General features: G+C 34.6%; 3 protein-coding genes across 4 annotated transcripts in view; 2 read left to right on the top strand and 1 right to left on the bottom strand.

The window, feature by feature from the left end:
* Nucleotides 1-2906: 2906 nt before the first annotated feature.
* vim (vimentin) lies at nt 2907-12073 on the bottom strand. Its single transcript, XM_084102383.1, has 9 exons — nt 11427-12073; nt 10101-10161; nt 8667-8762; nt 6851-7012; nt 6108-6233; nt 4894-5114; nt 4024-4067; nt 3444-3526; nt 2907-3359 (listed from the first exon to the last, which is right to left on the bottom strand). The coding sequence occupies exons 1-9, from the start codon at nt 11954-11956 to the stop codon at nt 3321-3323; spliced, it is 1362 nt and encodes a 453-aa protein (XP_083958509.1). The 5' UTR covers nt 11957-12073; the 3' UTR covers nt 2907-3320.
* Nucleotides 12018-19491, top strand: trdmt1 (tRNA aspartic acid methyltransferase 1). 2 transcript variants are annotated; one of them, XM_084102386.1, is made up of 10 exons: nt 12018-12036; nt 13509-13618; nt 14350-14426; nt 16045-16116; nt 17047-17112; nt 17370-17439; nt 17539-17622; nt 17706-18013; nt 18749-18936; nt 19299-19491. In XM_084102386.1, exons 3-10 carry the CDS (start codon nt 14353-14355, stop codon nt 19397-19399), a joined length of 963 nt encoding a protein of 320 aa, XP_083958512.1. In that variant the 5' UTR covers nt 12018-12036; nt 13509-13618; nt 14350-14352; the 3' UTR covers nt 19400-19491. The 2 variants fall into 2 exon arrangements, with proteins under 2 accessions (XP_083958512.1, XP_083958511.1); XM_084102385.1 differs by lacking the exon at nt 12018-12036 and adding an exon at nt 13084-13245.
* Nucleotides 19492-19903: 412 nt separating this feature from the next.
* Nucleotides 19904-26101, top strand: part of cubn (cubilin (intrinsic factor-cobalamin receptor)) — a gene marked incomplete at its 5' end in the record, with an annotated part of 35537 nt that continues 29339 nt past the window's right edge. The window contains 10 exons of the mRNA XM_084103019.1: nt 19904-20022; nt 20194-20323; nt 21522-21650; nt 21762-21863; nt 21945-22048; nt 22136-22262; nt 23317-23485; nt 23602-23733; nt 24793-24888; nt 25952-26076. Coding sequence (XP_083959145.1) covers nt 19904-20022; nt 20194-20323; nt 21522-21650; nt 21762-21863; nt 21945-22048; nt 22136-22262; nt 23317-23485; nt 23602-23733; nt 24793-24888; nt 25952-26076 — 1233 coding nt within the window. The remainder of the gene's footprint in view (nt 20023-20193; nt 20324-21521; nt 21651-21761; nt 21864-21944; nt 22049-22135; nt 22263-23316; nt 23486-23601; nt 23734-24792; nt 24889-25951; nt 26077-26101) is intronic.

The following is a 26101-nucleotide window of genomic DNA, read 5'->3' as shown; positions in this document are numbered from 1 at the left end:
GAACCGGTAACCCATGTCCCATGCTCTTATACGCACCGGATGCCAGGCCATTGGCCAAACCATGACAAGTAGGGGTCATAACCCTTCCTTCTACATAAAGTCAGAATTGCGAGATATAAAGTCAGAATTGCGTGAAATAAAGTCGCAATTGCGTCTTATAAAGTAAGAATTCTGACTTTTTTTCCTCGCAATTGCGACTTTAGGCTATATCACGCAATTCTGACTTTATAACACATAATTGCGGGTTTATATCTCGCAATTCTGACATCTTTTCTCAGAATTTTGAGATTATAAACTAACAATTGTGATATATAAAGTCCAATTCTAAGGAAAAAAAGACAGACTTTTATTTATTTATTTTTTACCTCAGAATAGTTTATATCTCACAATTCTGACTTTATAACACGCAATTTATAACTTTATAACACGACTTTATATCATGCAATTCTGACTTTATATCTCCCAATTGCATATTATAAAGTCATAATTGTGAGATATAAACTGAAAAAAAGTCAGAATTTCAAGTTCTCGCAATTGCGGGTTTATATCTCATAATTCTGACTTTATAACACGCAATTGCGACTTTATATCACGCAATTTTGACTTAATAACCTGCAATTGCGACTTTATATCACGTAATTCTGAGATAAAAAGTCAGAATTGTGAGATGTAAACTCGCAAACTGGAACTACCTGTGCATTAAACGGTTTTACTGCACACCTTCCAGCCAATCAGAATCGAGTATTTAAACAGCCCATGGTATAATATTAGTTATACCATGGGCTGTTTAAATACTCGATTCTGATTGGCTGGAAGGTGTGCAGTAAAACCGTTTAATGCACAGGTAGTTCCAGTCAATTTGATTACAGTTCGAAAATTAATCCGCTACATTGGTAACCATAGTAACACAGATACACTTGCAAGCAGAGTGAGAGACGCATATGAAAACGTTTATTTAGGTAGGCTAAATGGATGAATTTTTCATATCGTTTAATTTGTATGGTGAATATGGCAACTCTGAGAAATGGGCCCAGGCACAAGACGAAATAGAAGACTTGGAGAAGACGTTGAATGACAAAAAGCGGCACAAAGAATTAACAATAAATAAATGACATGATTAGTTCAAATAAAGATGGCCTTGTCACTGTCAGTGTTGCCTGTCATTCATAAATAATTGTAATAAATCCATTAAAGAATCATTAAGTTAGCTATATGCTTAAGCAACGAGGGGACGTTAGCTGACTTTAAAGAAGAGACGCACACAGGTAACTCGCGCACGCATCTCTCTCTCTCTCTCTCTCTCTCTCTCTCTCTCTCTCTCTCTCTCTCTCTCTCTCTCTCTCTCTCTGTTCCTTCTCCTTCAGTTCTCTGTCTCTCTCTTTTAATAATGAATTTAAATAAATGTGAATTCATTCAAATAAAAGCAATCCGATGGCTCTACTTTATTTAAAGCGGTCGGAGTGCAAGAACTGACGAGCCTTAACTTAAGAAATAACCGTCATTTTTACACGTCTGTTAAAAAAATGACACTGTAAACATCAGTTACAGCTTTAACTTATTTTTAACTTGGCAAATAACCAAGGTATAAGCGGGATAATCCACGGCTAGCCGTGCATTAAAGAATTTTAATGCACGGCTAGCCGTGGATTATCCCTTACTTACACCTGTTCCCTGTTCCGTTGATTATCATGCTCAGTGTATTTAGGCCTGTCATGGCCTTGTGTTAAAGTTACGTTTCTGTGTGTAGTGCTTTCTGGTTCGTCTTTATTGAAAGGTATTATAATTGTTCATTCTGTCATGCATCGTTCTTGGTTTTCACCATACATGCAACACCAGACAGCTAAGTTTCCCCCCGGTATCACATGCAGACAATGCTTAAGCCATAGTCCCAGACTAAAATGCATGTCTGATCTGAAAGTAACTTGCACATGACATCTATATGTTAGTGCCATTGTTTTGTCTCAAGATGCACACCAGTAATGTTTTTCTTTTCTTGGCATGCTTACAAAAGCTACTTAAATATCCTTAATTGAACTAAGGCCTAATCCTGGCATAATCTAAGCCCTGTCTGTGAAACCCAGCCTTTTATTATAGTATATCCTTATACGTTCTCCACCCACGTGCAATTGAAACCAATGTCCACTAGAGGGCAGACGAGTAAAAGACTTGGACTGCAGAAATGGAACGGTTCCATTTACATACTAGTAATGACTTTATTAGGCGATGTAAACAGCATCTTTTAATTACCTTAACCCTGTAAATCTTATATAGGAATAAGCATAATTGAATTAAAACATGAAGTATTCCAATTTTAATTCGATTATTCCATGCAGGATGTCCACCTGACAGAATATCTGGATTTCCTCAGTCTAAAATAATTATTCAAAGGAAATTTTATTTAGGTGAAGGCAACAGAAAAAAAGATACTGGTTTTATTTCAACAGAGTTGTTTTAATATCTTGATCCTGCATAGAATCAATGCCAATATGCAAAATCCTTCTTCAGATTGGCATCATTTGCCTGGTCTTTGCCCTTTCCGTTCACCCTCAAGAAGAAGTGGATTTAAGGTCTTAGTTATGAAGGTAAATCATTTAGTGAAAATCATATGATAACATGGTGACAATTTTTTTAAATCCACTCTAAAAAAGAATGTGGATGTCTTGCAACTGGGTATTGATATTCAGCTAGTTAAGCACTAATATCTAAACGAGATGATATCATTAGGACTAATGATTGTGCCCATCAAACTACCTTTAATTAAATCATAGACCTAATCCGTTTATTTTTATGACAGGGAAGGTTTTTACTGCGCAACAGAGAAACATTTGAAAAAGACCCTCAAAGTTCAGTTCATTTTGCACATTGAAAATGGAAGACAAATACTGTTTATAAAAAAAGGAATCTGATTGTACCTTAAAAGGTTTATTGAATTTGTGTAAATTTGTTGAAAGTTTGGTTTTATGGTGAAAGAGACACAAGTTCATCAAGTTTTTGGTCATTTGCAATAATTATACACAACAGAAAAAGTTGAAGCAGTGTAAAGCTGTGGTCTTCAACAGTGTAAACTACAGACTTTGTGGTAAACAGAAACCTGGTTAAAGCTGGTTTACTCAGTGGCCTATGTTGCCTTTTCAGCTCTAATACAGCTCTATTAACATACCGCTCTAATCTGGCAATGCAAAAAAAAAAGGCACTTAAAGCTGTTTTTCTTTTTTACTCTTAACAGAAACAAAAAAAGAAACTTCATTCTCTTCCTCTTCTAATCCAGCGTGGATCTTCAGCTCTCTAGTGCCCCTACTGGTCACAGGTACACATGCGGTTCATTCATCATCCTCGTTTTGGGTAGACTCGTTAATTATCTGTGATGATTGAAAGGTCAAAAGGTTATCGTTTTCATATTAAAACTTAACATATTTTATAAAAACTCTTTTCATGCCACTCACATGTCCATCTCTTGTCTCGATGGTCTTTATCACCACTTTCTTTGACTGGTGGTCTATCTTAGGTCTGATTTCGCTCATGGACTCTGCAGGCAGATTATCAATCCAAATATAGTCATTTCATCATAAAAGTGTGATTGTGCTTCAAAGGGTTCACACAGACGGAAGCCTCCAATTATAATACATTTTTTCAGGCCAGTGGTTCTCAGCTGGTTTTATGTTAATGTTACTGAACTTCATAAGCCCAAAAATATGCAAAGCTAATCACTTGGGCTGAATAGGAAAAAATACAATTTTGATTTCTAATTTAATGTTGAATTTCAATGGTTTTATACTCAAACCATGTTTATTCCGACTGCATGTAAACATGTATTTGATTTGATATGATTGGATGCAATTTTAACACAATATATGGGACATGAGAAGCATCTTGGCTGTTTTAAAAGTTGATAAGCCTATTTATTGTACTATAATATAATAATTATGCATGTTTTTTTAGTTAGTTGTAGTACATTATTTACATTCAGCATTGTTTTCCCTAACGTTCACGGCATTCATAAGGATGATCTGAAGCATACTGTACCTCGAAGGGTTAATGATGTGATGTTGGGAAATGGTGTGGTGATCCTTGAGAGAAATAAAGAGAGAAATGATGTGTAAAAACCAATGTCAAGTCAAAAACATATTCTGAAAGTCAAGTCTTTTCCACTCAGTATTTTTTCCCCATTAAAAAGTTTTAGCCCTAAAGAACTAAATAGTACTTTTGAAAGATATATTTATATATTTATTTACATTATAGGCCACTTTAAGGGGCTGACATGTTGAGATCAAGTGACCAGCTGAATACTATTCACTTTATCTTTTGCTCACAGAATATTAATTTTAATTATAATAAAATTGTCTAGTTAACAGGGTTAAAAAATGCTTTCATTAGTTCTAGTTTTAGTTAATGATAATGTCAACTGAAACTAAAACTGATAAAAAAAAAAATTGTCAATTGAAAAAAATATATATATATATAAGTATTAATGAAAAACGTAAACTAAAGGACAATTAGAAATGTTTAGAAACTAAAACTGAACTGAAATTATAACCTAAATAGTAATATTTTAAAAACTAATAAAAATGATAAAAATATAAGATATTTTATTAAAATATAAAAAATAAAAGCTCATTCACAATATTAATAAAACGTATATAAATAGTAAATGTTAATTGCTGCAGTCTATTACATTTTTTTTTATTAATTTGAATAAATTATTTAAAAAACAATGGTTTGAATGAATGATTCAATGACTCACTCATAAAGACTACTGGATGAATCAGCGTTTTTGAGTCAGCTATTGTTTTCATGATGCTGCATTTATTCCACTAAGTGTCATTATACTGTAAGTCCATGTTGAGTGCACCTTTAAAGAAAACATACTATAAATATGCACAAGCAAGAATTCACCTGCTTTCTTCCCCTTCCAGCAGCTTCCTGTAGGTGGCGATCTCAATATCCAGGGCCATTTTAACATTCAGCAGATCCTGGTATTCACGTAGATGACGCGCCATCTCATCCTTCATGTTACGGATATCCTCCTCTAGATGGCCGATGGTGTCCTGGTAACCGGATGCCTCCATGGAAAAGTTATCTTCCATCTCTCTCATCTGACGCTCCATAGACTCATTCTGAAATTATGGATCCGATAATTTGACATTTAAGCAGCCATAATATAAAGCGCTTTAATAAATGCTCATCAGGGTTATTATAGTTAACTAAAACCATAAAAAACACACATTTTTGTCATTTAATAATAAATAAAATAGTGCTGTCAAATCGATTAATCACGATTAATCGCATCTAAAAGTTTGTGCTTATATAATATATGTGTACACACACACAGACATACATATATATATATATATGCACACAGACACACACATATATATATAATAAATATAAGTATAATAATATATATACACAAACTTTTATGTTAAATGCGATTAATCGCGATTAATCAATTTGACAGCAAATTAATTTTATTTCAGCTAGTTGCCATTGCAGCATTTCTCATTTTCATTTAGTTTAACTTGATGTATTTTATATATATATATAAAAAAACTAAAACTGAAATAAAATAAATAAAAACTATACACATGAAACAAAACTAAAACTTTAACTACAATTAAAATTAAAACAGAACATGTAAAATCGAATTAAAAAAATGAATAGAAACTATAATCCCAGCTAACAAAGATATGTTCTAAGATCATTTTGGTAATATTCTCATAAAGTTATGAACGTTCAATTATGTTTTAAAAAAAATTCTTGGTTATGTGAACGTTAAAGGAACATTCTGTTTGATCTTTCTTCAAACATTATGGAAGTGTTACTTTAGAATGTTCTCTGAATATTCCGAGACAAGTAGTCACATGTAAAAAATGTTAGACAAATGTCTAACTAAAATATTTCAGTACAAAACGCTCCATGTACAATTTATAAATAACGTTTTTGTGACGTTTTGAGAACATTATTAAAGACCAGATAACTTTTAACTAACATTCTATTAATGTTACTGGAACGTTACTATGGTGTTCTGAGAACGTTCCCTGTTAGCTTGTATGTTATCTCAATGATCCTAAAATAACACTGATGTTAATATAATCTTCTCCAGTACTCACAGTTCCTTTAAGAGCTTCTAAGTCGCAGGTGAGAGACTGAAGCTGGCGACGGTAGTCATTGGCCTCCTGCTTGGCCAGACGCATCGCGTCGTTGTTGCGGGCAGCAGCTTCTGACAGGTCAGCAAACTACAAAGAAAGAGAAAGTCCAAGATTAGGATAAAGATAAAGCTCCATCTGCCTCTCTCTTTTGTTTTCTGTTTACCACTGAATGACACTGATTGTGCTAGTTTCAAGTTTGAAGATCTAGGCTAATAGATCAATAGGTCCATTAGGAAGATCAATACTGTGACACAAGAGCAGATGGTCTCGAAATCCTCTACGTCGACCATCTGCCACGTCTGAGATGATACTTACTCATTCCTTAAACATCTCACACTGTCTTACAAGATCAGCAGCACTTCCACTCACAATAATGCTAAATGATCCTTTGTTTTATTGTTCATTTGTTGATCTTTAGTATCTCAGGAGATTTAATAGATGTTCATCAACTTTTTATTTGGAGAAATATAAATGCACATGGTAAATGTAGTAATGTTACTGAAATACACAGGCCTAACAACATGTGGTTGGCAAAAAACATGTTTATTCTTGCTGTAAGCAAATCCATATTAGATCTGATTTGAATTGGTTGCACAACTTTAGATATGAAATATGGGAAAGTTTTTTCCTTATTATAAAAATTAATTTTATTATGCATGATTGTATATTGTTATGGTGGAAGAACGATTAGCTGAGATACTGACCTTGGATTTGTACCATTCCTCAGATTCCTGGATGTTCCTGGAAGCCAGAGTCTCGTACTGCTGCCGAACGTCTTTCAGGGCAGCGGTGAGGTCAGGTTTGGACACTTCCATATCAATCTGCACATGCTGCTCCTGCATCTGGATCTGGAGTTCGGCAAGTTCCTGAGGAGATGTCGGAAAAAAATCACTTGAACAATCCAAATGCACAGTTTGTACCGTTCAAAAGTTTGGGGTCTGAGAAGAAGTCCCTTTATGCTCACCAAGACTGCATTTAGTTTATCAAAAATACAGTAAAAACAATAATATTGTGAAATATTTTTCATATTAAATGTTTTAATGTAATTAATTGCATTTATGTAATAGGATTCTTTGATGAATGGAGTTCAAAAGAACCGCAGATAACATTAAAAATGTCTTTACTGTCACTTTTTTATCAATTTAATGCATCATTGCAGAATAAAGTATTAAACAAATAATAATAATACCTTACTGACCCCAAACTTTTTAGTGTAGATGCCATTTTTAGTTTCTGATTTGAATGTAAACAGAACAAATATGACTGAAATAAAGTAGCGATAGTTTATTAGCCCTGAATTAATGTACGTCCTGATCCTGAAACAATGTCTCAGCTTTATTCTCTTGGAATTACTCCCGTTTCCACAACCCATTTAATCACTATGGCAGCAGGTCACACATGGCTGACAATCCCCTGATATTAACAAGCACAACAAAAGAGTCAGTCGGCAGAAAACCAGGACTGTGAGCAGAAGAGTTGATTCCCAGAGGAAATTCAATTCATTTTATTGTTCAGACTGTTACTTTTAATAGCTCAGCTTTGTCTCAGATGCTTCTCCTTCTAGATCTATAAACATAATGTGAATAGTATTGCTCAGATAATTTGGTCCCGGAAGAATCTGAAGGTAAATGTTTGAATTCATCTCTCATTTTTGATTGCATGTCTTGGCAAATCTGAGACATGACTGATATCTATTCTGAGACGCATGGGGACTTTTTCTCAGGAGCAAAATCTGTGAAAATTGTCATTTGCATTTAATGTTATTGTCATCAATGAGAAACAAGTGAGATATTAAAGGGGTGGTTGATCATGATTTCACTTTTCTTACTTTAGTTAGTGTGTAATGTTGCTGTTTGAGCATAAACAACATCTGCAAAGTTACAATGCTCAAAGTTCAAAGCAAACTGAGATATTTGCTTTTAAAGAAATCACTTTTTAAGGACTACAACAAACGGCTGGTAGGGACAACATGACATTCCTCACTGGTTAGTGACATCACCAACCCTAGAATTTACATAAACCCCGCCCCCTGAACACGATTTATAGATTATCAAGATAATATGCTAATCAATGACTAGAAAATAACTACACATCAGCTTCATAAATTCATCAACTGACCATTCAGAAATATCCTGTTGCATTCTACATGTTGTCACTTCTTCTTGAGTCTCTCCATTATTGTCTGAATCCGGTTTGAACATAAAAGGCTAAAAGTTTTTGAAATTTTCAGTGCATGTCTGTGTGAGTGCAAGCTGTTGAAGCTCCACCCCCTGTGCCGGGAGCAGCAGCTCATTTGCATTTAAAGGGACACACACAAAAACGGTGTGTTTTTGCTCACCCTCAAAAAGTGACAATTTTAACATGCTATATAAAAATATCTGTGGGGTATTTTGAGCTAAAACTTCACATACACACTCTGGGGACATCAAATACTTATTTTACATCTTGTGGAAAGGGCGTTATACCACCCCTTTAAAGAGATCTCATTTTTGATGTTTCTATCTCCAGGTGGTTCAGTACCTCATCGTGAAGCTTCCTCAAGAAAGCGATCTCTTCTATCAAGGACTCCACCTTTCTCTCCAGGTCCAGTCGGGCCAGGGAGGCGTTATCAACATCCTGTGGGCGTAACACATGTAAAATATATCAATTATGTGCCAACCTAGGAGACATCTCTTCAAAAAATATTGGGTTACACTTTGTTTTAAAGGGATAGTTCGCCCAAAAATGAAAATTCTGTCATCATTTACTCACCCTCAAGTTGTTTCAAACCTGCATGAATTTCTTTTTTCTGCTGAACACAAAAGAAGATATTTTGAAAAATGTCGGTAACCAAACAGTTGATGGACCCCATTGACTTCCATAGTAGGAAAAAAAAATACTATGGAAGTCAATGGGGTCCATCAACTGTTTGGTTACCGACATTTTTCAAAATATCCTCTTTTGTGTTCAGCAGAAAAAAGAAATTCATACAGGTTTGAAACAACTTAAGGGTGAGTAAATGATGACAGAATTTTCATTTTTGGGTGAACTATCCCTTTAAGGTGTCCGTGCTTCAGTGTAATTATACATTTAATTACTGAGTAATACTACATGTACTTATTATAGGGTTAGGGTTAAGAATAGGGGTTGGTTTAGGGTTAGTTGCATGTAATTGTGCATAATTTGTAGTTATTACTAACGTCTAAATAAGGTCTCACCATGTATGGCAGCCACTACTCTGGTCTTCAATGTCACATGATCCTTCAGAAATCATTATAATATGCTGATTTGCTGCTCAAGAAACATTTCTTATTTTTATCAATGCTGAAAACAGTTGTGCTGCTTAATATTTTCGAGGAAACTATGATAAACAAATTTCAGGATTCTTTGATGAATAGAAAGTTCAAAAGAAAAACATTTGTTTGAAATAAAAACAATTTGTAATACTCTAAATGTCTGTCACTTTTAAACAATTGAATGCATCCTTTCAGAATAAAAGTATTTAATTTCTTTCAAAATGAAAAATCTCACTGACCCGAAACTTCTAAACCATTCCTGAATGAATTAAATCACAATAGCTCGCCTGCTGCTAATTGTTTGAAGAGCTGCAGCTGGTGGTGGCAGACACCCTTTAAAGCGCACACACACACACACACACACACACACACACATCCTCTTCTCTGCGACCATAAGTCACCAATGTCCCCTGGTAAATACAGGCTCCTCCCACTCGTACAACAGTTTGCATTGTCATGAACGCCCAGCCTGCTCTCAGACAAAGCTCTCTTTTCAATTGTGTGTCTGAATCTGATGCCGGACAAGAGGGCAGCTTGACCAGGCCTGCACTGACCCTTTTATTGTGAGGAGGCTGGCAAACACTGACTGGAACGCTAACTGATCACATGCAACTGGTGCTGGCGCTCAATTAAACATCAGGCCCAATAATATGTCTAAAAAATGGTTGTTAGTGGATACCTGTCTGAAGCTCCGAAGGCTGTTCTCAGCATCCTCTTTCAGAACCATCTCTTCTTGAAGTCTGAAAATGATATGAATATTTGAGCAGAGCCACACCCTCATAACACAGCCAAACCCACTCCTGCACTGGAGCATCTCACAAACGAAATATGTTCACCAGATAAAGCCTTTGATATCAAACTTAAATCAATTTCTTTTCATTTGCTGTATCAAAAAATTAAACCGATGATGGGTAGTTCTTAATAAAGGAAAAAACATGTAAAGTATCGAAGAGCTTTGTTCTTATGCAGAATCACCTTGCACTGTAAAAATGTTCTAACATTTAACTGCTTTTATTGAGGTCATAAATATGATTTAATTTGACTGAATTAACTTTTAGTCATTTAAAAGTCAGGTCAGGGAGAAATAGATCCTCAGCAAATCATATTTTAAAAGAAATATTTAATAGGATTATAAAATATTTCTATATTTTCTTACTAACGCACGGTTTATACAGTTTTTTTTTTTAATCACATTTCATATTCTGGTGATATGAAATATGAAACTTTAGACAACATTTTGGTTTTATTTGACCTGGTAAAGAAAAAAACTCTTCCTATAAGGAAGAGCTTCATCCTGAGTGAATTAAACATCATATTACACTTCCAAAAAAAAAAAAAAAGGGGAACATATATTTATGTAGGTGGAAATATGTTATTAAACATGACTGAATCAACCTGACTGTCTTATGCACAAATCATTTTAAAGAAAACTCCGCCTATAAGGAAGAGCTTTGTCCTGAGTGAAATAAACAGCATAATACACTGACAATAAAAATATAATTCTGTTGTTAATTTTTTTTTAATTAAACATGAATGAATCAATCTAACTATCTTATGTTACACAGCAAAACAAAAAAAATTATAATAATTTTAAGGATCACCAGGTAGAAATAGCTCCTTAAAATGTACAGCTATTTTCACTTTTTACAGTGACAGACAGTGAAAGAAAATTTAAAGAGATGCTAAATAATGTTTTAAAATTATACAGGCTATATATATTCTTTTAGGATTTTAAACAACATTGGACCGTCTACTCCAAAATGCATAGCCTTCCATGTTTTGTTGAATGCAACATATAAAAAATGATATAGCTTATAGCCTATTTTATGAATGCATTTTTGTTAGCCTATTTATTATTAATTTATGTTAAATGCGAAATGACAATAATCTAGTTTGCAAAAACTGCCTTTATAAAAGTATGAACGTGCACCTGTCACATATATTTTTTTTATTTTATTATTTACTTATTTCTTTTACTTTGATGAGTTTTGTCAGTTGGACATACTTCTCTTTGAGGCGCTGGATGTCCTCTCCCATATTGTCCCGGTCCACCTCCACTCTGGCCTTGTCGTTGGTGAGCTGATCCACTTGTCTCCGCAGTTCCCTCATCTCATCCTCGTACAGATCCCCGATCCGGGTCGCGCCTTTGCCCCTCATCTGCTCCAGCTCCGCCGTCAAGATCTTATTCTGCTGCTCCAGAAACCTCACTTTCTCTATGTAACTGGCAAACCTGTCGTTGAGATGTTGCATCTGCGCTTTCTCATTGGTTCGGTTGGCTTTGAACTCGATGTTGATGGCGTCGGCGAGCCCGAAATCCAGTTTATCGGTGGCGAGCCTGGGCAGGGGCGCGCTGGAGCGCGTCCTCACGCCCCTGCTCATGTAGATGGACGAGGAGGACGCGCCGCCGTAGGACACGCGTGGGGGTGTGCGCCCCGGGGTGCTGTACTGCCGACTCGAAAAATTGGACCGGGACATCACTTCTCGATCCCCACCGAACATCCTTTTATAAGAAGAGGTGCTTGTTCGGTTGGCCATTGTAATCCTTTAGTTCTGGGTTGTTGTTGAAGTCAGCGTCTACTTTCACCCTGTCCGGACCAACCGAGACCACTGCAGAGGTTCTGCTTGCATTTATAGTCCACTCCCTATGCTAATGACATAACGGCGCAGGGAGGTTTAGTGACGTAGAGGTGTCGGGGCGGAGGAGCAGATGTGCCCCTTTATAATGAAAGAGCTTGACCATGGCAGATACAGGGATAGCTGTAAAAAGAGATATAGGCATAGATATAGCCTGTTTACGGTACAGTTTATGTGCGTAACAAATGCAGGTTACCACGTTTTATAATGTATATATTAATATTTAAAAAGAATGTAAACATAAATAAATATAATGTTAGTTCAGATTTTACTACGAAAATAAATACATAAATACAAAATATTTATATATTCAAATTATATTATTATTAATTTATTTGGCAATAGGCTATAATATGTTATTATTAAAACGTTATTACTGTATTATATATATATATATATATATATATATATATATATATATATATATATATATATATATATATATATATATATATATATATATATATAAATGTATTTAGTAGAATATATTAGCCTATACACTATTGTATTTAGTAGAAAATTATATTAATATTAAAAAGAATGTAAACATAAATAAAAAAATAATATAATTTTAAATAATTACTACGAAAACAAATAGGCTACATCAATACAACATATTTATATATTAAAATTAAATACTTATTATTAATCTATTATATCATATAATAAATTATTATTAAAACATGATTAAATATATATATAAATGTATTTAGCAGAAAATTGTATTAATATTAAAAAGGAATGTAAACATAAAACAATATTATTTTAAATAATTACTACTACGAAAATAAATAGGCTACATACACCATATTTATATATTCAAATTATATAGTTTATTATTTATTTATTATATGTATTATTATCAAAAAAGTTGATCATTTTTGAAGATAACGTAATCTACTTGTACTGTAACAATTTAAAATATTTTAATGTAAAATTATTATTATTATTATTATTATTATTATTGAGAAGAAAAATAGAAGAGGAAGAAATAAATAAAAAAAAGCGGAACGATTCGCGTATGGATTTGTTTCTAGACGGTCATGTATTCGGTATTGCACATGTGGCATGTCTGAGACGCTGTCAAAATATTATAAACATCATCCAGCAGTGAAGAATGGACAACATGGACCGACTCCGTGTTTTGGAATTATACAGCGGAATAGGCGGGATGCATTATGCTTTACAGGGTACGTGATTCTGTTTAAATCCGGAGCGATTATCGAAACACATGACATGACTGACACAGGATCAGTTGCAAAGGCTCTGTCTCTGTCAAGTTATTGGCACGCTGGTTTGAGTCTCTGTTGTCTGATCCCCACAGGTGTCACTGTTCCCTTACTGTACTGTACATTGTTCTTTATAAACAAAAAATAAAACAGATTCACTGGAGTTGTGTAGACTAGCTAAAACTCTCAGTAACTTTAGTTGAATTAATTTGCGTTTCTTTCAGAGAGCTCAGTTCCAGCTGAAGTTGTGGCTGCTGTGGATGTCAACACAACAGCCAATGAAATCTACAAACACAACTTCCCCAGTACCCCACTCTTGCCCAAAACTATCGAGGTCAGTCTTTGCCAACTTGAATCTTACTTGATTATGTAAATATTAGACACATTTTGTTTGGACGCATACACATAACAACGAAATAGCTCCCATAAGCAGTTTTGTATGAATCAGTCTCTTCTTTATGCCAATTAACACAGGCAAACAATATGCATAATTAGTGCTTGATTACAAGTAAGATTATTACCACTGACTTGCATAGATTTATGTCACTGTAATCACTGTATTATGTCTGCTTGTGCGTATTTAACTGATTTATTGCACTCATAACTACACATCGCTTTTGTAACATCCTTAAAATGACGTTTTTGTACGTCCTACCAGCACATAGTCCCATGACTGGGCTTTTAAAAGCAATAGGAGGTAAAAGTGTAACTGAGTGGTTTTTGTGGTGGTTAAAGGTTCTGTGCTTTGTCAGCATGTAATAATGTACCTGCCACTGGCCTCAGTTCAGAAGAATATACAACAATGGATGGAGATTTTAAAAAGTGATAATGAATATGGATTAGGTATTTAAATGGTAGTATTGTGGAGTAAATTAGTATGTAATGTTCAGGACTTAAAGCATAAATAACTTAATAATCATAAATATGTGTATGTAACATACATCTTTATATGTGGATTGTGATAGGATAAGCTTGTGTTTTTTAATAAACAGGGAGTTTTTGTCATTTTATTTGTTTTTTCTTAAGAAGTTGTTTAATGCTGTCTCTTTTGGTTTTGTGTATAAGGGAATGACGTTACAGGATTTTGACAAGCTGAACTTTGACATGATTTTGATGAGTCCACCATGTCAACCATTCACCAGGTGATCTGCGTTTTTCTCTTGTTCATTGAAGAAATAATTCACACAAAATTAAAATTCTGATTTTATTTTCTCGTGCGCATGTTATTTTAAATTATATGCCTTTCTTTCTTTTGTGAAGCACAACAGGAGAAATGTTAAGGTATACAGTGATGGTCGTTTTGTTCCGTGCAATATAGTAAATGGAGACGGGAGCTTTCAATCATGGAAAGGGATCATAAAAGCATCATAGATGTGGCTCATACAGTTTTCTGAAGCCAAATGATAGCTTTTTGTGAGAAACAGACTGAAGTTTAAGCCTCTTATGATCCTTTATGGTGCTTTTGCATGTTTTTTAAAGATTGTTTTCCTCAGTTCCCATATATTATGATTGCATGGAAAAGAGTGACTGATACAAAGCTTTAAAATGGTTCCAGTTGTGTTCCACAATAGAAAGAAAGCCATACAGGTTTGGAACAACATGAGGGTGAGTAAATAAAATAATTTAATTTCTGGCTGACCTTTTTCCTAACAAGCCAACTGTGTTTTAGATTATGGGAGGCACTTCCGGTTTGTTTGGAGAAGTTCCACTCAAAAAGACCGAAACAATCATTTAGAATCGTAAGGTTTCGCTACAAATAATCCTTATCTGTCGATTTGACTGATTGAGCTGTAAAATGTCCTTCATATTATATTTTCAGACGTCATGAGAATAACGTAACGCTTGGTATTTTAATGTGACAAGAACGTCTGCTCTTTTCAGTCTCTGCATTCTTTACCTCCTGATCATTCTCTTGTTTTCCCTTTGTATTCCGCTGTAACAGAATGAAAAACGACAACATATAGTCCGTGTTTGTAGTCTGCTCTCTAGATTTGATATATATCCCATGAATAATTCAGTGGAATGCACTAAGAATCTCGTTTTTCTCCCCAAATCCTCACGCCTCTTTCAAGGTTTGTTTTCACGTGGATGCTTTAAAATGTAATTGTCTCCCCTTTTCGCTTCTAATCCCTATAGCAGTGTTTACTGGAATGTTTCTAAAGCAGGTTAAAACAATATTGTCTGTCAAAATGACGGAAATCACTTGAATAATGAATATTATCACTTAACGTTCCAGTTAATTAACATTTTTATTAAGGCAATGCATGTTGCGTAATACATGCATGTATTACTAGATTGATATTTAACATGTAATATTGTGGAAATAATCAAGCTTATTCATGGTCTGTTTTAGTAATTTAACGGAAGTCACTCCCATGATTTGTGCAAAGCGTCATGGCTCGTAGGAAAAAGGTGGATACTGTTCAAAAGTTTAGGGTCAGTAAGGCTTTTTATTGTTTGCTTTTGTTTTTTGAAAGAAAGTAATGAATGCTTTATTCAGTGACACTGAAGACTGGAGTAATGATGCTGAAAATTCAGCTTTGCATCACACAGAAATGGTTATTTTAAATTACAATAATATTTCACAATATTACTGTTTTTACTGCATTTTTGATCAGACAAATGCAGCCTTGGTGACTATAAGAGATTTTAGCAATCCTAAACTTTTGTACGGTTGTGTATTATTGCTCTACTGTATATATGTAATGTGAAAAAGGCTGCTAAATTGGTTGACTAAATCTAACGTGTGTTTCTCAATAGGATTGGTTTGCAGGGAGATGTTGCTGACACCAGAACAAAGAGCTTCCTTTATATCCTGGACCTTCTGCCAAGGTCAGACTGATCAATCTGAGCTCTTTTGAACGCCTGCTACAGACTGTGCCATTTCAGCAATCCTATAAGATCATTACAAATCACACTGTCTGACACGGACGACACGTATGTAGACTGTACGATGATGACGCCTATTGTATCATAGGCTACGACCCAAGCTAGTATAGAAGAATAAAAACAGTATCAGCATGCGCTAGTGGTAATTGTGCACTTGGACAATTGTGTTTTTTATGTGTGTTAAACAAAAGAGGAGGAAGCGAAAGAGGAGAATTTGAACGCGGTCAATGTAAGTGGAGCTTGAGTTAAGTAGGTTTAAATTTTAGCGGCATGTCGCATTGATCAATACGCCATTTCATGTTGCATTTTTATTGGCTAGTCAGTAGGCGTATATCGTAGCAGGAAACACACTGTGAGATGTTCATGCTAAATTTCTGACACTCAGTAAATTATCACATGCTATCTTTGGATACAAAAGACTGTGACAACCGCTGTCTTTGAACATCTCTCACTGTACGATGTAGGACCACCGTTTAGTTGCAACGACCACAGAAATCGGCACAATTGGTCATCTTTCGTATGGGACAGCCCATAATCGCACAATGGGTACCGGGCATAAGTCACTGAAACGGTTCTCTGATATTGATTTCCAAATTTGAGTTAGATCTCTCTCTCTCTCTCTCTCTCTCTCTCTCTCTCTCTCTCTCTCTCTCTCTCTCACAAAGCCAAATTTCCTGGCAACGTTCTTTCTACAGTATTTTTGCACATCTCACATTATTAATTCATGCCTAATAAAGGAATAAAGAATTGCTTCCTCTCTCTCCCTCTCCATTTGCCCTTTCTCAAGTCTATTGTGTTATTCCCGAACTCAGCCAAGGTGTTTTTTTCCCAGAGTGTGTTTGTGAAAGAATGTGCCTCTCTTTGTCCCTGCAGGCTCAGCGAGCGGCCGCGATTCATTCTGCTGGAGAATGTGAAGGGCTTTGAGACTTCTGCTGCAAGGTAACCAGGGCGGCACAGTGGCTTTGAGATCACCATGGTTATGTGGCTATGAGCCAATGGGGTCATGGGTTTCCCCTCTGTGTTACTGTCATGTATTGTGTTAATCAGAATCTTATACAGTAGTTGTTTGCGCATTAAACTGAGATGGATGAAAGTATTTTAATATTGAAAAAGTTCACACTTTGCCTTAAATTGGTCTTATCAATGTTTTATAGTGTCTAAATGCATATTAGTAGTTCTGGTTTTTTAATTGACAGGGATGCTTTGCTTAAGACACTGAGAGAGTGTGACTACATCTTTCAGGAGTTTCTGATCTCACCAACATCTGTGAGTATGTCTCATCCTTTGACATCCTTGAAAATGTCGCTTAAAAACCTCAGAAAGTTTATGCCAGTCTTGTTTTTGTGATGGTTATTATGGTCACAGCTTGGGATACCAAACTCTAGGCTCAGATACTTCCTCATTGCAAAGAGACCACCAGGATCCTTCTCATTCCCAACATCAGCAGAGGTACTTTTCTGGTTAGACCTATTCTAACTAAGATGCCACAATATAGTAACTATTGGATACTAAAGCTTTCTATCTACTGGCAGATTATAGAGGGTTTCCGCATGTCTGAATCCCCAGACAGTCTCGCTGTTCCACACGATCATCCTACACCTTCTGAATCTGAGAGAGAAAAGACTGGGACGATCATTTTTAAGCTGGAGACTGAACGAGAGTTAGAAAAGAAGAGGAATCAGGACAAACAGGAGACTGTGCAGAGGCTGCAGGACTTTCTGCAGAAGGAGGAGGAGGACATGCACCAGTATCTGCTGCCTCCCAAAACCCTGCTCAGATACGCTCTACTGATGGATATAGTTCAGCCCAGTAGCAGGAGATCAGTTTGCTTTACTAAAGGGTGTGTGTATTATTAATATTATTATATTTTATTATAATTCAATTATAATTATTATAAATTATAATGAATTATAAACTAATTAAAATGTTTATATAAGAAAAAAAAACACACATAAATTAATTAATTAAATTAATTTTCCTTGTTATAATTGCATTTTTTATAAATTAAAAGTATCATAATAAATTGTTATATATGTGCAAGTGTTGTGTATATATATATATATATATATATATATATACACACTGTGTACATAATATATACATAAATTGTGTGTGTATATATATATATATATATATATATATACATACATATGTATATACACATAGTTAACATGATATTTAATTTTCTCATTAATATTTTTATATTTTAATTATATTTACATATTTATTTTATATATATATATATATATACACATATACATATACACATATACATATATATATATATATATATATATATATATATATATACACAGTTAACATGATATTTAATTATTTCTCATTAATATTTTTATATTTTAATTAAATGTATATATTTATTACATTTTTATGTATCTCATATATATATAAAACAAACACCAAAATATGAGTTTAATTTGTTTTTCTTCCTCATAACCTTTTATAATGTAAAAAAAATCCTCATTCAAATTTTTTGAATATGTTTTCCTCATTATAATTGCATTTTTAATATTAAAAGTATCATTATTAATATATATAAACTGTTGATTCTGTGTAGTTATGGTCACTATGTGGAGGGCACGGGCTCCGTCCTGCAGTCCTGTGTGGATGTGGAGCTAGAGAGTGTGTTTAAGAGCCTGGAGCTGCTTTCTGAAGAGGACAAACTGAAGCAGCTTCTCCAGTTAAAGCTGAGATACTTCACACCCAGAGAGATCGCCAACATCATGGGCTTTCCTGCAGACTTCTGTAAGACGTTCACCAGAGACACCAAACAGCGGCATCACACATTCACCAACACAGCACTGAAGAAAAATCTTAATATTATGTGCATAGACATTGTTTTATGGTATTATATTTCAGACCATAAGCTTTAAAGTCCAGTATGTCATTCCACTGGAGTGTGAAAAGGTTAATGAATAGCTTTCCATTATTTACTTTAGGCTTCCATTTAGATAATTAACTGTTAATTAACTGACTATTTTAAAACACTTTCACTCACATTTTCTGAGAACTCAGACCCATTCGTAGTGTTAATGAATACTCATAAGAAACAGCAATGTGAAAATGTAATAATATTGTTGTTCAATTACATGTATTTTGTGTTTCAGCATTTCCAAAGCAAATTTCCATTAAGCAGCAGTACCGTGTGCTGGGGAACAGCCTGAACGTCCATGTGGTTTCACATCTTATACGTCTCATGATCTCATAATAAAACATTGGGAAATTAGATGTTATATATATAATCATTCATTTTTCTGTAAAGTTGTATATTGTTTAATAAAATATTTTTTTTATACAGTACATTTGCTTCGTTATTACTGCCTTCTCTCATTTGATCACACAATACAAACCAGTTACGCTATATCATTTTAATGGTTATATCAGCTGCCGGTGATTTACTGTGAAGCTATTCACACTCAGAGGGAAAATTAGCCCTAAGCTGCAGGTTCACTGCTTTAACTTTGGTTACTGATCTCCAAAACACATGTGACAGCCCCTGACACACACACAATAAAGTCAAATTACCTGCATGCAGCCGAGTTAAATGCCCTCTAGACACTTACATATTCTTTATAAATGATTTTGGGAAATGCAGCGGTGTTAGGACTTCTCAGGGCCAAAGTGCATCTCTGGCTGGTTGGGCTTTAGGCAGATCTTGGTGTGAAGGTTCAGTACAGTGTCTGATGAGCGTCCTGGGACGAGCTCTCTCAGCATGGCATGGACGCTGAGCTTCTCCTGGCCCTTCATCTTTCTCATCTTCCTCTCTGGACTGCAGTGTGACAGTGGCGGTCAACCCCACAACAGACAAAAACGGGACATCAGCAGTGAGCAGTAAGTATCTTTTTTTAAATTAGTTTTTGCCTGAAGATGCTGGAAAAGACTAAAGTATTGCCTTCGGTTTGAGACCACCTAAAGTTTGAATTGTTAATTTGAATGCGAGTTAGAAATTAAATGAGGACGTGCCTTCCAAAGTAATTGATTTATTTGGTAATTGATTTGCAGGCCTCGTATGATATCGGAGAACGGTCACCTCACATTCTCTGCTGGCTACAACAAAGACATTCGCTTCACAACCTCAGGGACGGGAAGTTTGAAGGTGGGAGCAGAGGACCTCATCCAGCAGATTAATCAGGTGAGTTTGACTGAAACATCAGATATTGTCTGTTAGAGGAAAATTATGGCTAATAATAGAGGAGCTAATAATTGCAAGATACAAGTGAATATTTCTGTTGGTCAAGCATGTTGTGATGCTATAGTGATGTCAGTGTCACTCACATAATCTGAAATTAGATTTTGATCAAAATAAAAAAACATCCCAAAATGCCTTTGAAAATTAATTGATTTTGGGTAACACAGTGTCCTTGTTACATATGTTACATGTACTTACCATAGTAATAACAGTAAATTATGCATAATTACATGCAACTAACCCTCAACCAAATCCTAATCCTACCCTAACCCTATAGTAAGTACGTGTAGTTGCTTAATATTACTCAGTACTTAAATATATAATTACACTGTAACAATGACACCTTAAAATAAAGTGTAACCTGATTTTGTATTGCTTATTTTGTTTTGTTTCAGTTTGTTTTGTTTTGTTGTTCGTGTTTAAATGTAATAGTTTTTTTTTTGTTGTGCTGCATTTTTTTGTTTCATTTGGTTTTAATGTTTTTTTTGTTTGTTTTTTTTACTTGTATTTTGTTTTGTTTCATTGTCTTTTTGTGTGTATTTCAGTTTGCTTTGGTTTGGTTGTTTTTATTTTTTGTTTTATATATGTTTTTTTTGTATTTTAGTTTGTTTGATTTTGTTTTATTTTTTGTTAATATTTAATTGTGTTTGTTGTCTTGCTTGTTTCATTGAAAAAAAAACATATATACTGTATATATATATATATATATATATATATATATATATTATTTATTTTTATTTTTGTAACTTGTATTGTTTTGCTTCGTTGTCTTTTTGTGTTTCATTTTTGGTTCATTTTGTTTTAATGTTTTTTGTTTTATTTTTACTAGTGTTTTGTTTCGTTGTCTTGTGTGCATTTTGGTTTTGTTTGTTTTGTTTAATTTTTTGTTTATATTTAATTGTTTTTGTTATGTTGCTTTGTTCTGTTTAATTTTGTTTTAATGTTTTTATTTTTTTTACTTGTATTCCATTTCATTGTGTTTTTGTATGCATTTTGTTTTGTTTAATTTCATTTCATTCCATTTACATTAAATTTTCTTTATTCTAGTCTGCACAGATCAATCATTTTGTGTATGTTATTGAAGCACTTTGCACCCAGGAAAAGTTGCAATTAATCTTAATTAAGTGCAACTGTGTTCCAGATCAAAATTAACAAAGATGACATCAATACCATAAAGAACAGCGGCCCGTCTCAGGAAGTGACAAACCAGCTCAATCAGCTCAAAACCAGAGTGACTACACTCGAGTCAAAAGTTCAGACAATAGAACAGGTATTGCTGTATCATCAAATTCACTCGAGGCTTATTGCTTATGTGATTACAGGCCTTCCATTTCAGCCTTTACGATTTCATTTCAGTTTTATGATATTCTGTATTTCATAGACAGTACAACAGAAGACATGCAACAGCAATCCATGTCAGAACACAGGAACCTGCTTGAACTTGTTGGACGCCTTTCACTGTCTCTGTCCTGATAACTGGCAGGTCAGTCTCTCAGATAGACGTCTGTGCTTCTGTCCTGTTCATATGTGATTCTGACTGACACTTGGATCATTGTCTCTTCAGGGTCCCACGTGTGCTGTAGATGTGAATGAGTGTCAGGTGTTAGCAGGAACTCCGCTGGGCTGTCAGAACGGGGCCACATGTGTGAATACACCCGGATCTTACACGTAATCCTCCGTTGTATGTCTTGTTTGGGGTTTTTAGTGTTTTATGAGACTTGCATGTTCATATTTTTCTTTTCTGTTGTTTACCAGTTGTACCTGTACTCCAGAATGGTACGGTCCACACTGTACATCTCGCTATGATGACTGTGCAGGCGGAAGTCAGGATCTGTGTGTTCATGGCTTGTGCATTGATTCAGACAGAGTCAATCCCAATGAGGTGATTCGAAATGATGTGTATTTATTCATTTTCAGCACTCTTCAGTTCATTTTTGGACAGAGAAAGACAATGGCTCACCCCAAAATAAAGGAATTCAGTCATCATGTACTCCCCCTCATGTCATACCTGTAAGAGTTTATCATAAAAAGACTGTCATGAGGGTGCCATACAACTAGTGTGCTGTATTCCAAGTCTTCTGAAGTCATACAATAGTTTTGTGTGATGTAAATGCTAAAATTTAAGGCACTGACAGTTTAACAGGATGATCATGTTACCCTTTTCCAATTCCAGTCTCCAAAAATGTCAAAGAGTAAATGTAAAATTTGTTTATTTGACTATTATAATAGCTTTAATTGGAGGAATAGATAAACATTTCATTCTGTTCTTCACAAATAAAGTTATCATACGAGCTCAAAAGTTTATGGTCGGTAAGATTGTATTAATGTTTTTGAAAGAAGTCTATTATGCTCACCAAGGCTGCATTTATTTGATAAAAAATACAGTAAAAACAGTAATATTGTGAAATACTATTACAATTTAAAATATCTGTTAATATAATTTTAAATGTAATTTATTTCTGTGATGGGAAAGCTGAATTTTCATCATCATTACTTACATGATCCTTCAGAAATCATTCTTATATGTTGATTTTCTGCTTAAGAAACATTTCTTGATATTATCAATATTATATTATTATCAAAAAAAAATGTTTTCGTGGAAACTGATACATTTTTGCAGGATTCTTTGACGAATAGAAAGTCTAAAAGAACTACATTTATTGGAAATAGAAATCTTTTAAATAAATGTCTTTACTATTATGATAATAATAACATTTTACTGACTCCAAACATAGTGTCATGTATGTGACTTAGGAATCCTGCACACGAGTCATATATACACAGTTTTTTTTTTTTTTTTTTGCATTTTGGTCTCCATTCACTTTCATTAGACGTATGCTAAAGAGCAGTGTGAACATCCTGCTTAATATCTCCTTCTACATAACAAAGTCATATGGCTTTGGAACAACGTGCGTCCTTTTTTTGTCTCTTTTCAGCCCAAGTATAAGTGCATCTGCGATGCTGGTTGGATGTCTCCACCTGGGGTGTCAGCGTGCACGGCTGATATTGATGAGTGCAGTCTCCAGAGCAAGCCCTGCTCCACAAACCCCCCTGTGCAGTGCTTCAACACTCTGGGCTCGTTCTACTGCGGCGCCTGCCCTGCAGGTTAGACCACTCTAAACCTACAGTTTATGGAAAAGATTATGAATGCATTTACATTTGACTAGCAGATTTTTATCAAGAACATCTTTTCATGAAGTTCATTTTTTTGTGTCCCCCAGGATGGCAGGGTAATGGTTACAGCTGCCAGGATGTCGATGAATGTGCCACAAACAATGGAGGCTGTTCCACTTCCCCTTCGGTGCCTTGTCTCAACACCATGGGCTCCTTCCACTGCGGACAGTGTCCTCCAGGTTTAGCTCACATCCTCATTCTCATGCAATTTAAAATAAGACCTGTTGTCTAAACGAGAATAGTTCACCCAAAAATGAAAATTCATGCACTACTGTTCAAAAGTTTGGGGTCGGTATGATCTCTCAATGTTTCTGAAAGTCGCTTCTGCTGATCAAGCCTGCATTTGTTTAATCAAAAATACTGTAAAAACTGAAAATCAAGATAAATCAACATAACTGTTTTTTTTATTTTAATATATTCTAAAATGTAATTTATTATTGTGATTCAAAGCTGAATTTTCAGCATCATTACTCCAGTCTTCAGTGTCACATGATCCTTCAGAAATCAGTTTAATATGCTGATTTGCTGCCCAAGAAACATTTCTTATTTTTATCATTGTTGAAAACAGGACTGCATTTTATTTCTTGTAATAGTCACTCAATTTAATGCACACACACAAAAAAGCTCAATTTCTGACCCCAAACTTTTGAATGGTGTTATGTTGTTTGAAACCCATTTCTGTGGAACACAAAAGGTGCTTTTTTTGTTACTCATCATAATTCATAATTCATCATAAAAGTAGTCTTGTGCACTTTATTTGCAAGTCTTCTGAAGCCATATAATGGCTTTATGTGAGAAACGTTTTTGGTGAACTATGCATTTAATATCTCAATCCTGGGTGGGATGGCTGGGAAAATTAAACCTGCCTATTTTTAGTACATTTCACATGTTTGTTGTACCTCTGTCCTGCTTACAGCACAGGCTGGCTTGTAAAATCATGCTGAATCATGTTTTTTGCTCACTGTAGTATGTTTCAAATAAGAGACAGATGCTTGCTCGAGCTGAAATTTCATTATATTCCCTCTGGGAGAGATGGAGATGGACAGCTAGAGGTGGAGAGATGCATTTACTGGGTTCATTGAGGACAGTACTGTCTGCTAGTCCTGCTAATACATTCAGCTTTACAAGTCTCAATTGACTGCTAGATTGCAGAGAAAGACCAGACACACCGAAATGATTGAGCTAAAATAGCCATTAAATGTAAGATGAGACTGCTGACCCCATGTGTGTGTCCTCAGGCTATGAGGGAGACGGGAAGACTTGCACTCAAGCCAACATCTGCTCCTCCAACAATGGAGGATGTTACCCTCTGGCCACCTGTGCTTCCACTCCAGGTACACATGCATACAAACACAAATCCACTACTTTACTGCAGTTATCCTTTATAGCAGCGCATGACCAGTAGCATTTATGTTATAACAGGAGTAATAAAAAGGGTGTTAAACTTTGTGTTGCAATGTCACCTCCTGATATAAAAGACATTATTGCTATCTCTGTCCGTTTTTACTGGGTTTTTCGAGTTTTATATCTTGTCATATTCATTAATTTTAGTAAATTTTACTCTGAGTAAAATTCCTTTTAATTTTAGTAGATAACATTATTTTTTGACAAAAAGTGCAAAATTAGGTTACACTTTATTTTGAGTCCACTTTAGACATTCTACTAACTACTTTGCAACTACATGTCAACTAACTCGCATTACTTGCAAAGTTACTTATAAACAGTAAAATGTCTAAAGGGGACTATCGAAATAAAGTGTTACCGAAAATAAAACCATTGTCATTTAACTTTATTATTTAAATTTTTTAATCAATCACAGAATCAAATCATAAAATACAAAACTAACACATAAAAATAAACTAATTACTAACAACTTTTTTTAACATCAATATTAATCAAAAACATTATCACGACCCCTAAAACTTTATCATGCTCACTATTTTAATAGAATTCTTATGAATTCTTTGTTTTAGTTTATTCATTGTTCACGTTTTAGTGCATTATGTATTCATCACAACATCACATAAACTGTACATTCTGTCTAGTAAATTACGTTCAAGTTCACTGTGTGCCATTTTGTGCAATTTGACACATTTTAATACTACATTTGTTGTACATCTCATATTATATTGTTTGAAATGATCATATTCTTTCTATTTTTTCTTCTTCAAAAACATATGTTGTTAATATGTGTGTAATGTTTCCTCTTAATATTCTCGTCAGCCATATATTTGATTTAAAATAGTTAAATTATGGTCAGGATGCACATTTCTTTTTTCTCATCTTCTCTATCATTAGCAAAATCAATCTTTCCACATATTGATGCAAAATAAAACTGAGTAGAAGAATAATTTCTGATTTGCATCTTAAATGGGTTAATTTTTGGTCTCCTTCCAGGAAGTATTATCCCATCATGCACCTGTCCTCCTGGTTACGTGGGGAATGGTTATGGACCTACGGGTTGTACTCAGATTAGCGACATTTGTGGCACTAGTAATCCCTGTGTAAATGGCCAGTGCGAGGTTAGTGTTCATCTCTAGCAATCTC

The sequence above is a fragment of the Abramis brama genome (genome assembly GCF_963993115.1).
Source record: "Abramis brama genome assembly, chromosome: 24".
NCBI lineage: Eukaryota > Metazoa > Chordata > Actinopteri > Cypriniformes > Leuciscidae > Abramis > Abramis brama.
Note: the sequence above shows the minus strand (reverse complement) of the source record. Positions and strands in the feature narration are given on the sequence as shown.

What these genes read in the sequence shown, in the direction of transcription:
- vim (XM_084102383.1), bottom strand. Translation starts at nt 11,956, where the DNA reads ATGGCCAACCGAACAAGCACCTCTTCTTATAAAAGGATGTTCGGTGGG. An exon ending in CTGGAAGGGGAAGAAAGCAG is followed by an intron (nt 4,068 to 4,893) that starts GTGAATTCTTGC and finishes ATTTCTCTCAAG; the next exon opens with GATCACCACACCATTTCCCA. An exon ending in CACATCATTAACCCTTCGAG is followed by an intron (nt 3,527 to 4,023) that starts GTACAGTATGCT and finishes ATCTGCCTGCAG; the next exon opens with AGTCCATGAGCGAAATCAGA.
- trdmt1 (XM_084102385.1), top strand. Translation starts at nt 13,173, where the DNA reads ATGGACAACATGGACCGACTCCGTGTTTTGGAATTATACAGCGGAATA. An exon ending in TTTGAGACTTCTGCTGCAAG is followed by an intron (nt 17,113 to 17,369) that starts GTAACCAGGGCG and finishes TTTAATTGACAG; the next exon opens with GGATGCTTTGCTTAAGACAC. An exon ending in TTCTGATCTCACCAACATCT is followed by an intron (nt 17,440 to 17,538) that starts GTGAGTATGTCT and finishes TTATGGTCACAG; the next exon opens with CTTGGGATACCAAACTCTAG.